At 34.9% G+C, this 15,691-nt stretch overlaps 3 protein-coding genes across 7 annotated transcripts; 2 read left to right on the forward strand and 1 right to left on the reverse strand.

Annotated features, from left to right (window-relative positions):
- Positions 1–615: 615 nt before the first annotated feature.
- akirin lies at positions 616–6,949 on the forward strand. Its single transcript, XM_014363625.2, has 5 exons — positions 616–1,439; positions 3,757–3,944; positions 4,015–4,177; positions 4,257–4,313; positions 4,388–6,949. The coding sequence occupies exons 1-4, from the start codon at positions 1,253–1,255 to the stop codon at positions 4,265–4,267; spliced, it is 549 nt and encodes a 182-aa protein (XP_014219111.2). The 5' UTR covers positions 616–1,252; the 3' UTR covers positions 4,268–4,313; positions 4,388–6,949.
- A 1,050-nt stretch (positions 6,950–7,999) lies between these two features.
- On the forward strand, positions 8,000–12,535 carry Arr2 (arrestin 2). Of its 2 annotated transcripts, none has more exons than XM_023389774.2 (7): positions 8,000–8,336; positions 8,769–8,890; positions 9,128–9,427; positions 10,128–10,355; positions 10,461–10,649; positions 10,750–10,922; positions 11,661–12,535. In XM_023389774.2, the coding sequence occupies exons 1-7, from the start codon at positions 8,270–8,272 to the stop codon at positions 11,806–11,808; spliced, it is 1,227 nt and encodes a 408-aa protein (XP_023245542.1). In that variant the 5' UTR covers positions 8,000–8,269; the 3' UTR covers positions 11,809–12,535. The 2 variants fall into 2 exon arrangements, with proteins under 2 accessions (XP_023245542.1, XP_014219116.1); XM_014363630.2 differs by having other exon boundaries at positions 8,003–8,336; positions 10,750–10,918; positions 11,651–12,535.
- A 58-nt stretch (positions 12,536–12,593) lies between these two features.
- On the reverse strand, positions 12,594–14,511 carry TfIIEalpha (transcription factor IIEalpha). Of its 4 annotated transcripts, none has more exons than XM_089591275.1 (6): positions 14,496–14,511; positions 14,112–14,406; positions 13,879–14,045; positions 13,455–13,810; positions 12,958–13,382; positions 12,594–12,822 (listed from the first exon to the last, which is right to left on the reverse strand). In XM_089591275.1, the coding sequence occupies exons 2-6, from the start codon at positions 14,236–14,238 to the stop codon at positions 12,647–12,649; spliced, it is 1,251 nt and encodes a 416-aa protein (XP_089447401.1). In that variant the 5' UTR covers positions 14,239–14,406; positions 14,496–14,511; the 3' UTR covers positions 12,594–12,646. The 4 variants fall into 4 exon arrangements, with proteins under 4 accessions (XP_089447401.1, XP_089447403.1, XP_089447402.1 ...); XM_089591277.1 differs by having other exon boundaries at positions 14,112–14,245; positions 14,312–14,500; XM_089591276.1 differs by lacking the exon at positions 14,496–14,511 and adding an exon at positions 14,461–14,494 and having other exon boundaries at positions 14,112–14,370.
- Between the last annotated feature and the right edge of the window lie 1,180 nt (positions 14,512–15,691).

Genomic DNA, 15,691 nt, shown 5'->3' on the forward strand with positions numbered 1-15,691 from the left:
GTATTTGCCAAGTTTAAAAAATAAACCATAAAAATAGTACCAATGATTTTTTGATGTTGAGAAAACTGGTAAAATATGTATTTCATCTAGATATTTTTTGTCAACAATGATTTTTTTTTCAATGATATTTTTTTTTTTAAATTAACATCGAGTTTAAAGATGTGCACACAAAAACCCAAGAAACAAAAGATAAAAAAAAAAGATCCAACAAAACATGGTTCTTTTGTTCCATGTCCCGTTGAGATATCCTTTTTTACGTTTCTTGCTTGAACTGTTATATATTAAAAGAAATGGATACAACCAAAATACGAAATTTAATGAAGGCCAAAAAAGAAACTTGTTGAATTATACATGGTTTCTGCATTACTAAATTCATAAAAAGAGTCTAAGTTGAATGAAACGAAAGATCAGATAATTATGAGTAATCAAACTCTCTCATTCTGCTCATTCAACAACGATTCAACGTTCAACGCCCGTTCCATTATATGTCATGTGTGTGTTTTCTAAAGGGAGAGGTACGGAGGTACCCTATAGGCGTATATCTATATACATGCTCACGTATGGTGTTCACACATATTTACAATGCAAAAGCACAGAGAGGGGCATCATCAGCCATCAGATCAGCTGCGTGTGCCGTGTGTGTGATCGTGTGCGCTCCTGCGTTTCTCAGAGTCTGTCTCTGTCTGTTGTGCAAACATTAAATTCCGGAGCAGAAGCAGTGAGTGTATTCAAGATCACAAGTCGACCACCCATCTCATCTGCACCCTGCAGTTGCCTTGCTCCAGACACAGACTCCAGCGTCTAAACTAGTAACATCCATACACAGACGAGCAACAGAGAGGAAAGAAAACCGAGAATTTGTGAGCAGTAGTAGCTTGTAGAGGCAGTAGAGCAGCGAGCTCCTCGAGGCCGCCATATTGTGAGCGAGCAAGAGAAGAGTGTTTGTTTTGGTGTCGAAACAACCAGGCCAACATCTACTACGCGGTCACGAGCTAGCGTAGAATCCTCGTGTCGCAAACCCCGTAGCCGAGCCGTACGTGAGTCACTCCAGCTGCCTCGCATAAACGCTCAGAGGCGTGCTTTTCCAACCACCCCGCTCTCTCTCTCTCGAGGAGGAGACGATTAGTGTATTTATATATTCTACCTTTACCTCAACATATTCGCGTGCGCGCGCGTGTGTGTGTGTGTGTGGACGGTGTCCGACGAACAGCATCAACAGGAGCAGTAGCAAGACTAGGAAGCAACAGCAACGATGGCCTGCGCCACCCTAAAACGGTCACTGGAATTCGACCCTGTGCACAGCCATGGAAGGCCAAATAAACGCCGGCGATGCATACCCATGAGCAGCGTCTCGCCCTCGGCCCATTCCGGCAACAGCTGCGGCCAGAGTCCAGGAAACAACTCGCCTTTCGGCGAGGTCACCAACAAGCTCACACCTGGTAAGGCTAGAACGCTCTCTCGCACATCATATATACCGCGTGTGCGCTTTCCTCAAACCAATTTTTATACCACTTGCATTTTTTATTCGTATCCTCGACGACGTCGTCGTCGTCGTCGTCATTTCTACCTACCCATCGAGACCAATCTCTCAGTTATTAAGTGTCTTAAGTACCTGTAAGTACTTTTCTTATGTGCAAACGGCCATCTTTCTCAATTCTGTATTATAATTGTCCCCGTGTGTACGCTCAGCTGCTTTATGTACACTTATGATTTCTTGGGAAAAGTCTGGCTGTTGTTTACATCTCTTTTCTCTCCAAGTACCTACGCTATATATCTAAGTACTTTAATTCTCTGATGCATCATTGTTATGCTTCTCAAAGTGCTTGCGTACGTATACACGCATACAAGCTTATTTGATCTTTATCGTCATCACCATCATTGTGACCAGATATACACTTATCATCATCCGTTCGATTTCGATTGTCTGGGTGTACTTACATAGTTTGGTGGCAAAAATAGCACGTACACTTACCACATTACCAGGAGCCCATACCACCTAACCTTTTTATTGTACCTTCTATAACATACATGTAAGAGGGTACAAAAAAATCTTTTTTTTGTATCGCATTTGAATACACACTTGGGTTCATAGGTGCAGGGGCAGAGCAGAGACGGGCTTTAGCTTGTACGGGCCATACATTCGGGGGTCGGGGTTGGCGGGGTGGTCGTAAAGGATTTAAAAGCCGCTGCAGCATCTTTTATCACGGCGTGTGCGTTCAGACGAAAAATGGGATGGAAGAGGGCAGGGTTTAACGTATATTGGAACGTGAGAGCTATAGCTCAGCTAGCAAGCCAGATATAAGTATTGTAAGGGGAGGGAACAGAACATCAGATACCCATACTTTTGTATATAAGGGTCGAGGAATCCTAAGAAGGAAATAAGGCATGCTTTTGACAAAGCTTTCCCATTTGTATGTAACGCGCAGTTACGCTCCCGAGGAATATTTAGTATATGCTCATATATTATTGCTCATGAGAAAGGCAGAAGAAAAAACTGTACATAATTATTACTATTATTATTTTTTTTTTTTAATTATTATCTACATCACGCTTTGTAACTTCTATGGTTGGATAAGTTGATTACTCTGCTTTCAAAAACAAAAGCATAGCAAAAAATAAACACTACGTGCGATATCTATTCGTGCATGTATTAATTTTACTAATACTGCTTGCTCACTCCAGCTTCTTTATGTATATCTTATTTTGGAGCAAACGTATATATATGTATAAATATTTTTTTTTTCTTTTTTATGAGGGTCCGTGCGTTTCCCACCAATATACCAAAGAGTCAAATTCATGACAATGTTACGATATTATTAATTAAGTAAAATACATTACGTAATTTTTTTCTTGTTTAAAAAAACACTTGTTGCAATCAAAGTGTTAAAATTGTACAAACAATGATTTAAAAAAATTGTGTAAAGTAATGTTTTTAAACACTAATAAACAAAGTATTATTGCACAACAATCAGTATTTTTTTAGAGCTAGCTGTCGTAGTTATCACGTCGTAACGTTTCACTATTTTTTCGAATACTAAAAAAATTTTGAAAAATCTCGTCAGATCGATAGGTATTAAACTAAACGATAAAAAAAATTTTGACGTTCATGACACAGTGAGATAAATAACACAAAGTTATCGTACAAACTTCCGTCTCCTACAAAAATTGTTTATCTGGTTATATTTTTTATTTAGGTGAACCTTAAAAGAGGGTAGGATAAAAACTTGGGGTTGGTTGGAAGCTCTTGTGTGCACGATTTTCTTCACTTGGCTATGTGATGTATAAAGTTTTTCATTAGAATAAAAAGAAGTTAGCTCCAACTCATTCCAAGTTTACAAGATTTGGTACATCGTTCTGGAAATATTAAAAAAAATTTAAGAAAAAATTTGCAAATATCAAGTCATTGTAATCACCTGAAAGAAAAGGGCTGATTTTAAGTCATTCAGAACTTTGATAGTGCTCATTAGTTTTATTAAAAATACATATATTCAAACTAAAAAGCCAATATGGCTCGATTGGAGGCATTTGTACAGATAACTTTATGTGTTTCTATAGTCATAAGCCTTTCTTTTTAATCAATACTAAGTTAAAAAATGAATGTCTGTGATTGGTACATTTAGCAAAGAAATGTTTTTTCTTGGTCAGGTGTGTGGTAAAGTGTGCCCTAGTAAACATGTTGTATCAATTATACAAAATAATCTTTTTACCTTTTAAGTAAATACTTGACATTTTATGAAAAACTGATATAATTTTCAGAAAAAATGGCTGCTAATCTCAGAGAAGAAATTCGTAGATTAAACAAACGCAAACAATTAACCTTCACTTCCCAAAGCGATTCTTCAGATATGGAGACTCCAAATAGCCCCTCAAGTCCATCCTGCTCATCAAGCAACTACAACTCAAATTCCAGTACTAAAGAAAAGCCACTTTTTACATTTCGACAGGTAATATTATATTCTAGTGAATTACATTTTAAGTAGAAAAAAAAGTGATCTAACAATTAAATTTACTTAGGTTGGTTTGATCTGCGAAAGAATGCTCAAAGAACAAGAAGTAAAAATTAGAGAAGAATATGATCAAGTCTTAAGTTTGAAACTTTCAGAGCAATATGATACTTTTGTTAAATTTACTTATGATCAAATTCAAAAGAGATTCGAATCAACAGCTGCTCCAAGTTGTAAGTATTATTTTATTTAAAGGTTTTTAATTAACGTTTCGTCTATAGTATCAAAACTGTTTTCATTTGTATATTTCAGACTTGTCCTAAAAACGGATTACATAGAGTGAGGCAAAATTTCCCTAAAGAACGTTAGGTTGGTAAAGCTGGTTTATTAATGTAAAAATTCAAATCGGTAAACTCAATAATAAGTTATGTTAATAATTACAGATTTTTACTGCATAAATGGGTTAAATTTGCTTAAATTCTTGAGCAAAGATAAATAATACTACAGCGTACTATACAGATGAGTAAAAGAGAGTCGTAATAATGTTAAAACATAAAACCAATTACCATAGTAGAAATGGCAAAAAAAGATTTAGCAATGTAAGTTTAGTAAGTTCTCAATGATCAGTGATTGCATTAAAAATTAAAAAAAAAATTTACAATATTTGCTAGTGATTCAACTAACAATGTTTGTACTACCTAGTATTAGAAGTGCGCTGGTATCGGAGAACTGTGTGTATGATTCATTGCCAATGCAAAATCTATTGTAGATACTGATTTAATTGATAATGCAATGATAGCGTAGTAAGTTTTCTGACAACGTGTAATTGAAATTATTTTCAAACACCTCAAAAATATTTGGAAAAGAATTCGAACAATTTTCCTGAAATGGGCGTTCTTTTTGTATTCCGCGTTGAAATGGAAACTTTACCTTGATTATGTTTTTGGGAAGGTAAAATGAGCAGCCGGTGATTTTCTGTTTAGGCTTAATACTGTTATTAACTTGTACGTAATTTAAAAAATTATTTCCCGCAAACTGAGCCGAGATAAAACGTGTCTCTGACACGTGGAATATTACTAGTTTGTAATGCCTAATCGAATATCGCAAGAAAAATAACTTAAAATCGCAATTGAGTTAGAGAATAATTAGCATATTTTTAAGCACCAAATACCATTGTGAATTAAAGCTAGGTACTTTTATTTAAAACTTCTTGCGACACCCAGTGCTTTACGCGCAATAAGGTAGAATTCTATGCTTATATAATTCAAGTCGTCGCTTTGATATTCATTAACTATAATTGTAAAGTAGGTGCATTATTGAGAAACAAGACTTTTTAATTTTGCATAACTTTTGAAGTTATTCATAAAATTAAAAATTCGAAACTCATATTGAGATACATTGTAAGCGAAAGGTTTTGTAAGAAATTAAATTTTTCCGTAATAGCGCGATGTATTTTTAAAATGGAGATATAAACATGCTAGATTCTCCTTACGATTGACGTGCCATTTTTTAAGTCAAAATTCATTGCCTGGTACATAAAACTTATTTTTCAGGCTTGGATTAGTGATTGGGATTATTTGTAAATTAAATATCACAAATAATAATTTTCACTTTTGTCCATCATTATCACTTAAGCAACGGCACTACCTATTTTTGAATAACTCCCAAGAAGTGGCCCAAAATTTGTTTCTCTCATAATTTGACACTCAAATTACAATTTTTTTTTTTTTTTTTTCATTGGTTTCACTGCTACTTGTGTTACGTAAAATTAATATCTGGAATATCTTGAGTTAATTTTAATAACCATAACACTTTCATTTGTAATATAGATATAAATCACAGTAATTTGAAAACTTGGAATTGTACGGTTGCATTAATAAATTTTTGGAAAAATTTTTTATGTCTTTCATGTATTTCTTGTTCCCTAATAGCAACGGCTTGCCATAGTGTCTCTACCTTAATTGTGCCTACCAATAGTTGTATTTACGCCTATCCACTATAATATGTCCCTTTCGTTTTGTAAGGTTAATTTTTATTAATATTTACATTGCTAATGTTATTTTTGCTATTACTGTTATTACTTGTCGAATTTTGTTTTAAAAGTTTGTAATTACTCAGCTCTTGTGCATACACGATTTCTGTTGACATAATATTATGAAGTATACCACACGCATATAAATATTGTATAAAATTAAATTTAACATAATGAAACAGTAGACAATGTTGATTAGCATCATAAAAAATAAGCTTGTATTCCCGTGATCCTAAGCCGTCTCAGAGTATAAATTAATTTTTTTGTAGAATTAAAATTTTGTAACCCTTAAATGAAAAATTTGTATAGCAGTCTCGAACAACTGATGATTCTAAATTTTGTTACGAATCGTTAGCCTTATTTTTTTTAATTACTTGCCAATTTATTGAATTATGAAATCTTGAGTGAAACATGATTTTTTATTTTCCTTTTTCAAGATGAAATTTTCCTTTGTACATTGACTGTTTTGTAATTTAAATAAAAATTAAACTTTTTGGTTAATTTCAGCGAAACTCGCTAAACGAGACATTTTTTAATGAATTTTTACACTTGTAATTCGTAATAAAAAAAACAAAGAAAGAAGAAGAAGAAAAAACTATATGAAACCGTATAATGCTTTTGATACACGTAATATAAATGTAAAGTCAATAGTTTGTAGCGTGTTAAAAGGAGAATGAGAAAAGAAGATAGTGGACGAAGAGGCAAAAATTTGTCAAAGTGCAAGTTATTTCATAGCTTTAAGTTTAATGTACATTATTGCGATATCGCTTGCGATGGGCGATCGAAGAATTGTCAAAACAAAAACAAGCGGCAATTCCGGCAGTTCAGTTTAGCGACGTTCTAGATAGATGAAATGAATTTGAAATTGAACGATATATAATTACTACCCATGTACCACGTAAACTTATCATCATTATTAACATGATTATTATTTTTATGATTGAAATAAAAAAAATCTTAAGACTGCACACAATACTTGTTGATGTGACTTTTTCTTGCACCAACTTATCATGACAAATCCCGTACAATTTTGTAATATGGGAGTAATCCATTAAAAATTTCCCATGTCCCCCATCAATCATTAATCCCGTTTGTTTGGAATTAGAACCGGGAAATTTTTCAGCCAACTCAAATTTGCCACAAAGAAGCAGCTAAAAGCAACAATTTTTTAGTGGCAGTACTATATAGTGCTCTGCTATACTTTCGGGCGCTACTCGACTCAAACGTAGGTATAGCGTTTATAGTATTTAGTACTTATGATTTGCGCGGTAAATTAATACTATCGGCAATTAATCAGTCAAAAAATAAAAATAAACGCACGCAATTCTAACATAATACTAATGTGTGCATTTTTAATAAAGTTATTTCAAGTACTTAATTGGTCAAACTGTGTCACTACAAAATTTTAGGATAAAAAATTTCTCCGACTTGGACGTTTCTTTACTATATAGTTTTGAATGGGGCGTTTCTTATTTTATTGAGCCAACGAATTGTACATATTTAAAAAATTCGAAATTCGAAGTGCAGACTCAACTGTTCGACTTTTGAAGCTGTAGGCATTATTTTTCAAGAGGTGAGCATAAATGTAGTGTCGAGCGAAGCAAAAGTTGATACTCAACATGTTCGCTACTAAAATTACTTTCATAAAAAAAAAAAAAAAAAAAAAAAAAAAAAAAGGTTTTAGTTCTATATCGGCAAGTTACTTTTATGAATATTACACATACGCGTGCGGTTTATGCACGTGCGTACAACACATACACAATATACACATGTATTTTAGGGGGTGTGCAAAAAGGGGGTTTGTCGGCGTGCATGAAAATTTTGTACGTCTGGTGTGTATGCACGTACAACATATAATTAGTTGTTGGAAAAAAGATGCGCGCGCTGTGTGCCGTTTAATCCGATTTTACCTTTGAAAAGTACAATAATTGAATGATCCGGTTAAAGGAAAGCAGTATGATGACGATGTATAGTGGGGCTTCGAGGTGCATCGGGAAGCCCCTGGAGCGAAGTCTATAAGAGGTGGTGCACCGGACCCGCGAACCCGTCACTTCTGGGCGGGAATCCTAAAAATCAACATAATATTAGTGTATCATATATTACCCCGGGCTCGAGCCATCAGCGGACGATCCCGCACGTAGTGGGCCCCTCTCTCTCATTCTCACAGTTTTTTTTTTTTTTTTTTTTTTTTTTTTTTTTTCTTCGAAATTCGTTGTTTTCATTGTCGTTCAAGTTTTGTATTGTCTGTGCGTGAGTGTTCGTTCTTAATTGGTGCTTGCAACCTCAACGCCAGATGATTGGGGTTTTGCTGTTGGCCTACGTCGTGGCCGTCAAGGTTTTCAAAAAGGTCACCCCCAATGGTGAGTCCGTTTCTTCTTTTTGCTTTAATAAACCAACGGAATTGCAGTTCTTCGGGCTGGTTATTATGTAATTTTTTTTTCTCTCTCTCTCTTTTTGCAATACCCTCACTGTGCAAAGTAGTTTTTTATTTTCACGGGCACTGATGCACTTGATTAAATCACTTCAAGTTGGAACATTAATTATAAAAATTGAGTACAAGTATAATTACGTTGCGTAATAAGTGTATATACAATTGAAGCTCTGATTACGTACACCTACTTGGAAATTGTTCGCCGAGAAAAGTATTGAAAAATAATTACAGCAATTGATTCCTTACAAATACATGAAGTATCTAGATCGGTATAACTCGCGTATACTTACCCCTTTGTTTATCTCAATGGTGTTTCGAACGTATATATATCATCACGTATACGTATGACGTTGGCTCTTAGGCAAAGTCACGGTTTACCTCGGCAAGCGAGACTTTATCGACCACCTCGAGTCAGTGGATCCCATCGATGGCATCGTCGTCGTCGAGCCCGACTACCTCCAGGGCAGAAAGATTTACGGCCAGGTAGGCTATACCTACGTACATTTTTCATCGGTGCTTCTACAATATAGCCGTTACAACCGATTTTTTGAGCTTTTAAATCAACAAAAGGGTTTTTTTTTTTTTTTTTTTCTTCCCGATCCTGTATATATTATACGTAATGGCGCTTACCTCTAAAAATGTATATAAATTGTCACGATACGCGGAATGCAATGAAAAACGACGCTCTGATTCGGGGGGGTAAATGGCAAAAATGCGTAGGTGATCACAACGTACCGCTATGGCCGGGAGGAGGACGAGGTGATGGGGGTGAAGTTCAGCAAGGAGTTGGTCCTCAGTCGAGAGCAAATAGTCCCGTCGAAGAGGGAAAAGCAAGATTACACGCCCATTCAGGAGCGGCTGTTGAGAAAACTCGGCTCCAACGCCTATCCTTTCCTGTTTACCTTTCCAGCCAATTCACCGAGCTCGGTTACCCTACAGCCCGGCGATGACGACCAGGGCAAGCCCCTCGGTGTCGAGTACACCGTCAAGATCTACGTGGCCGAGAGCGAGGACGACAAGGTGATTTCAATACATTGAGCTTTTCAACTCGCTTCGTACCTTTTTTTTTTTTTTTTTTTTTTTTTCCCATTATTTGACAAGTTCAAGTACATGGATTATAAAGGGTAAAGAGAAAAAAATGCTCAGTTGTCGCGAAACACAAAAAAAATCAAATAATAATTCAATAAGGCGTGTCGTAAAGATTATCGCGTGCATTCTCGTATTTAAGAATATAACTGGATTTTCGCTCGTCTAGGCATCTCTTCTTGTGTGTGTATTATATAACGACCCATTTACTTATCAGGCGGAGACTCAAACTGCATGCGTACTTACCTATATTTTTATACATTGCATTGTATACCGATTCCTAAGCTGCTTTCGTAACGCGCGTTTTTGACTCTTCAACGTTTAAACAATAAATAAACAAATAATTATGGCACTAGCGGGTATAAGAGTGCATTTTCCTTCAAATCTCTTCTTTTACGTATACCTATACATTGATTTATGTAATTCCCGGGGTCGTGTGTTACCTGTACGTAAAAAAATGTATCTGGCTCGTTACGTCAAAAAATGTACATGGTAGCTCGTATAATAAGTATGTAAGAACGAAGAAATGCAACAAAGGGCCGAATGAACGGAAAATTTGTAATTTAATGAAAATTTGGATGAAAACGTAGCGCAAGAAAGTATAAGCTGAGTAATGATATGTTTGTCGATTCAGGGTCACAAGCGATCCTCCCTCGCCTTGGCAATTAAAAAATTACAATACGCCCCACCGTCGCGCGGCCGCAGGCTTCCGAGCTCATTAGTATCCAAGGGATTCACGTTCTCTCAGGGCAAGCTTAACTTGGAGGTGACATTGGACAGGGAAATTTACTACCACGGCGAAAAAGTGTCGGCCAACGTCATAGTGACCAACAATTCCCGCAAAGCCGTCAAGAACATCAAGGTGCCGTTTCACACATGCGTGTATCTCTCTCTTACTTGACTTTATAGCACAAGTATAACATAAATAATGAGCGTATATATGCTTGTTTGGCCCTTATTTGCGCAGATCTTCGTTGTCCAGCATTGCGAAGTGACCATGGTGAACGCCCAATTCTCGCGCAACGTGGCCAGCTTGGAGACGCGAGAGGGTTGCCCCATAACACCGGGGGCCTCGTTTACCAAACAATTTTACCTCGTGCCCTTGGCCAGCAGCAACAAGGACCGTCGAGGCATTGCGCTCGACGGGCATCTCAAGGTACATATATTATACATATTATTATTATACCTACATCCGCGTATACTGTATAATATATACACAATATATAGACGCGATCATTGTATTGTTGTTTTTCCAGGATGACGACGTCAATCTTGCCTCCTCGACGATGGTTGCCGAGGGTAAAGCCCCAAACGAAAACATGGGTATCGTCATCTCGTACTCCGTGCGCGTGAAACTCAACTGCGGCACCCTTGGCGGTGAACTCGTCACCGACGTGCCCTTCAAACTCATGCACCCGGCTGTGGGTCAGTTTATTTTCAACATACATTCATCTATTATGTTTCATTACATATTTTACACGCGTAATACTTACGTTGTGGATGCCGAAAACTGTGAAAAATACATTCAAAATACGCACAAGAGGGAATTATCGAAACAACGGAAAACAATCGTGCTTTTTGCAAAAATTTGTTTATTTATTTCGACAAAAATATGGCTTTCTTCGTCACGAGCCCCGTTTAATTACCCCGATTTCACCGAAACAGTCGAAGATTCAGATTTTTCGTCCAACGTCAGCCATTCACGGCACAATTTTTTTTCAGCGTGAACAATTAAAAGTTAGCCGCGAGACAAACTTGATCAGCTGAACTAAACTGTGTCTCATCAGAGGCAAGAGCTGCTAAAAACCCGCGATTAATGTTTTCGTAAATATGTATTGCAAAAAAAAAAAAAATTCTTTTTTTTAATTTACTATTAAAAATACGATTGAATCAAGTTGAAATTTGACGTAAAATTTTCGTTTGGGAAGTAAGTAGATCGGTAAAAAAAAAAAAAAAAAAAAAGTAGAATTAAATTTATTGAACTTAATATATTGGTGGATTCTTACCTTAGACGATGAGTTGACAGCAGCTTTTTGTTTTTAACATCGGGGTACAGTGCATGCAAAAATCTTTGTTTCCAATTTTTCGGGGCCCAATTTAGAGACATATATGCCCACCACGTATTATGAACTTGACGCTTTTGTTATCGATGTTCAGGAGCTGGAAGTGGGCCGGAACCAACAAAGGAGTCCTCGAAAGGAATGAAGAAGACCAGGAGCATCGAAAGGGGTCGGTACGATAATTACGCCAACGACGACGACGACAATATCGTATTCGAGGACTTTGCCCGTCTGAGAATGAACGATCAGGAATAAACGCAAGCCCATAGGTCGTGTCCATGGGGTTTCGAAGAGAGATTTAGCAGAAAAATTTATTGGAAAAAAAAAAAAAACGTAAACAACGAGAATCTTATAGAAAATCGTGTGCGTTAAATGCAGTGTAAACTTTTTTTTTCTTTTTTTTTTTTTTTTTTTTTGAGGAATAACGCGTCTTCAAAACCAGCCGATGTGCCAGAGTTTAAACAAACAAAAAAATATCTAAAAATGATAAAAAAAAGAGAAAAAAAATATTCAAAAAATGTTTGTTAACATCGCCTTGGGAATTTCCTTTCAATTGTGGTGGTTGAAGGGAAATTTCATTGGGGGGGCGAGCAAAAAAAATGTTGATTTCAAGTAAGCTTAATCGTTAATTAAACTTAATGAAAATAACACGATTTCCCGTATTACCAGAAGTGACATTAATCTTAATAATTGTCTTTGATCATGTCTTAACATAATGACAAAGAATTATATACATATATATATATACATATAAATGATAGACGTTTATAATACATGTTGATAATTTCTATGGATTCCTAAGCCTAGGGTTGTTGAGTTTTTGCTGTACGCATTAGAAAGTAAACAACAAAAATATAACCGTTTAGTATTAATTTAATTGTGAAATGTTTTCAAAGATTGATAAGTGTTACCATTAAAATGTTGTTTTATTATAATGATTGTTGTAAGAATATTTGAATAAAATAATATTTACAACTTACAATGTTTAAAAAATAAGGATATTTTATTTATAAAAATATTTTACATTTTTTAATCCATCCATCTAGGTATGTACATGCATAGATACATTTATATTAAAAATACAACAGTTATTTCAGTCATACATCGAAGAGTAAAAGTCTTGATAAACTTGTATATATACTTCTTTTTCTGCATCAGTCATTTCTGCGATAAGCTGGTCATTAATATCGGTTATAGCGATTTTCTTACCGTTTACATTGACCGTTGGTATTTCGTCATCATCTTCCGACTCCATAACATCAACCTCACCTATATTCGATGAAAAAAAATACAGTTATTATGGAGAATTAATTTGTGAAAGAACAAATCGTTTCCAAATACTTTTAAAAAAATTATAAATATTAATGTAACAATTGATAAAATCACGATGAATTGAAAACTCACCAGTATCAACCGTTTGCATATCTCCTACATCCTCATTGTCACTACTGTCACTTGATTCATGCTGTAAAACAGTTCTTACAGCAGTGGCACTAATGCCACCTTTCTTTTCATGTGCTAAAAGTACCGACATAATATCTTCACCCTGTTTGCTATTGACTGTGTTAGTATTTGAAGCGGCAGTTGCAGCACTTTCTAAAATGCTATCTTGATTGTTTCCTAGATCATTTTGTTCATCAGAAGTGGTGACTGTACTATCCGTCAACCAAATTGGTCTTTCTTTCTTTTTATTTGCACTGTCATCTTGAATTTCATCTCCTATTAATACATCAACTCGCGTATCCTCAACCAAAAATCCAGTATTTCTCGTTGCTTCACCCGACCATTGATCATTAGGTCCACGAAGATTAGATTTCTTATTATCAATGCTGAAAAAAAAAAAATTTATTTTTATTTTATCAACAAATGCATCAAATTGTAAAAAATTTATAGTGTAATACCCTTTGAGAGCATTGATATCTGTAGGTTCGGGCTCCAAGATTTCTGGTGCCAATTTGATTCCTTCTACTTCTCGAAGAAGAATGTACAGTGGTTCTAATTGTTCATTGAACTTGGCTAACAGTAATCTTGAATCTTTTTTTGGAAGTGCCGACAGATCTTCTTCAACCAATTCTTTACAAAAAGTGCACCGAAATTCTGCAGTATCCATATCAAATAACTGATCAGCCTCCAAATCTGTAAATGTTTTTAAACAGCTAGTGCACTTGAAACTGGCTCTACTCGTTGCATCTCTTTCTTCAGTCTCCATCTTTTTTCTCATCACATCTAATTTATATTTGACAACATTTACAAATATCTAAAAACAACCAATCCTGTAATATTTATGAATAACAAAAATTTACTGGCACCTTATCCAAACAATACCTTGTAATTAATAAAATAATAATTGACTTTTTGTGCTTTTCCATCTAATCCAGTCTCCATTCTTAGTTTGACTTGAATAAATTTATCATTCTTCAACGTAGTTATACGTGCCCTTAACATTTTTCTATCAAATTTAAGTAAATCACAGATATCATCTTCTTTCATGCCTAACAAAAGTTTTATTTGCATTACTTAAAGTCAACAGGCAAAAGTTTGGTGTGTATGATACTTACATGGATTCCTTACAAGCATATCAATAATAAGTGAATCTTCAATAGAATAAAAACCTCGCACTACTAATCGCGCCAGTTGTTTTAAACTACTAGGAACTTCTGTGACCAATCTGTCCTCAGAGCTCATTTCGGAACTAAAGATTAAGTTACAGCATAAGGTAAGTATTAATTTTACTTGATCTAACTTCCTTGTGCCTTACAAGTTCTTGAAGTCTGTGTTGTGGTGTTTGAATTACAAAAAATTTTGTCATCCAAAAAACTGATTTAATTAAAATTTGTGGTTAAAAAATTCAACCTAAAAATTGTAAAATAAAAATTAAGTCTATCAAAAAAAGTCCACAATATTTACTGCAATATCGCTGTTCTGTTATTGAAAGTTGTTACCAGGTCGTTACAGACCCTCTACTGAAATTTTGAGGTTAAGAACTTATTTGGCGTTGGCATATGTATATATACATACAAATTATTGTGCAGATGCAGATACACAATAATTTTATTTGGTTTACAATCAGCGCCATCTAGCAGTGTTCATTTTCTCGCGCGAGAATCTCAAAATGTCAAAAATCGGCCCAAAAACTCTTATAAATATTTATACCTTTGGAGGTAGATTTTTAGAAAAAATTATATTGTAAACTTGCCGCAAATAGCACAAACATCGTCAATTTTTTATTTTATATCTGTGAGATTAGTTGCGGCTGGTTTGTAGTTGATTACATGGCTCTACTGTAAGTTGGAATAATTATTTGGATCAGCGCCATCTAGCGGTATTTTTTTTTCGCCAAAAGTGGCCTCTAAAATTCTGAGTCGGTGCTTTAGCGCTTAGAGCCACTTAGCCTATTATAAACCAGCCGCAACTCATTTAATTGCTATAAAATAAGAAAATAACGATACATGTGTTTTTGGCGGCAAGTTAACAATTTATTTTCTACTCGAAAATTTATCTTCATATATGTTTATGCTTATAGAGATAGATTTTGGAGGAAGAGTTTTTATCAAAATGTTAAAATTCTATAATCCTTTTAAGTATTTACTAAGTGTAACGTTTAGTGTTGATTTTTGTTAATTGAAATAGGTAAAAAACAAGTAGAGCCATAATTATAATGTCAGAGTTTTTTAAAACATTTTTATTTGATAAGTGTTTTTATAAAAATATAAAATAATCTTTTCATTACATTTATTGACATAATGTTGTGTACATTATAATCACAGCTACGAAAGAAAATCGAAGTTATAAGACCTATTGCTTAGGAACATCCCAAATTTCAATGCACACGGAGTATCAGACTCAATAACGTAGTTATTACTGTTTGCAACTATACAATTGGATTACCACCTGGATGAAAAAAAAATTGTAATGTTTTGAAACACAATATATTAAGCGTGGCATATGGTTTTACAAAATTTACTTACTAAAATTAGTTTTGCCCGGTTTGGAAAATAATGTAACCTTTGTGACTTTTTGTACAATTATTTTAACACAACCAAGTTTGACTAAAATCTGTAATAATTAAGTTTTTAAGTATTAGAGATGATGAGTTTAATCATATTTGAATACCTTTAACTTGTATGCAAGTAAGCTC

The sequence above is a fragment of the Copidosoma floridanum genome, unplaced genomic scaffold (assembly GCF_036245765.1).
Source record: "Copidosoma floridanum isolate Cflo_tuat_1 unplaced genomic scaffold, Cflo_Japanese_pri ptg000013l, whole genome shotgun sequence".
Taxonomy (NCBI): Eukaryota; Metazoa; Arthropoda; class Insecta; order Hymenoptera; family Encyrtidae; genus Copidosoma; species Copidosoma floridanum.

What these genes read in the sequence shown, in the direction of transcription:
- akirin (XM_014363625.2), top strand. Translation starts at nt 1,253, where the DNA reads ATGGCCTGCGCCACCCTAAAACGGTCACTGGAATTCGACCCTGTGCAC. An exon ending in CACCAACAAGCTCACACCTG is followed by an intron (nt 1,440 to 3,756) that starts GTAAGGCTAGAA and finishes TATAATTTTCAG; the next exon opens with AAAAAATGGCTGCTAATCTC. An exon ending in CACTTTTTACATTTCGACAG is followed by an intron (nt 3,945 to 4,014) that starts GTAATATTATAT and finishes AAATTTACTTAG; the next exon opens with GTTGGTTTGATCTGCGAAAG.
- Arr2 (XM_014363630.2), top strand. Translation starts at nt 8,270, where the DNA reads ATGATTGGGGTTTTGCTGTTGGCCTACGTCGTGGCCGTCAAGGTTTTC. An exon ending in CCGAGAGCGAGGACGACAAG is followed by an intron (nt 9,428 to 10,127) that starts GTGATTTCAATA and finishes TTGTCGATTCAG; the next exon opens with GGTCACAAGCGATCCTCCCT. An exon ending in ACTCATGCACCCGGCTGTGG is followed by an intron (nt 10,919 to 11,650) that starts GTCAGTTTATTT and finishes ATCGATGTTCAG; the next exon opens with GAGCTGGAAGTGGGCCGGAA.
- TfIIEalpha (XM_089591275.1), bottom strand. Translation starts at nt 14,238, where the DNA reads ATGAGCTCTGAGGACAGATTGGTCACAGAAGTTCCTAGTAGTTTAAAA. An exon ending in TATGCTTGTAAGGAATCCAT is followed by an intron (nt 14,046 to 14,111) that starts GTAAGTATCATA and finishes AACTTTTGTTAG; the next exon opens with GCATGAAAGAAGATGATATC. An exon ending in GATATCAATGCTCTCAAAGG is followed by an intron (nt 13,383 to 13,454) that starts GTATTACACTAT and finishes TTTTTTTTTCAG; the next exon opens with CATTGATAATAAGAAATCTA.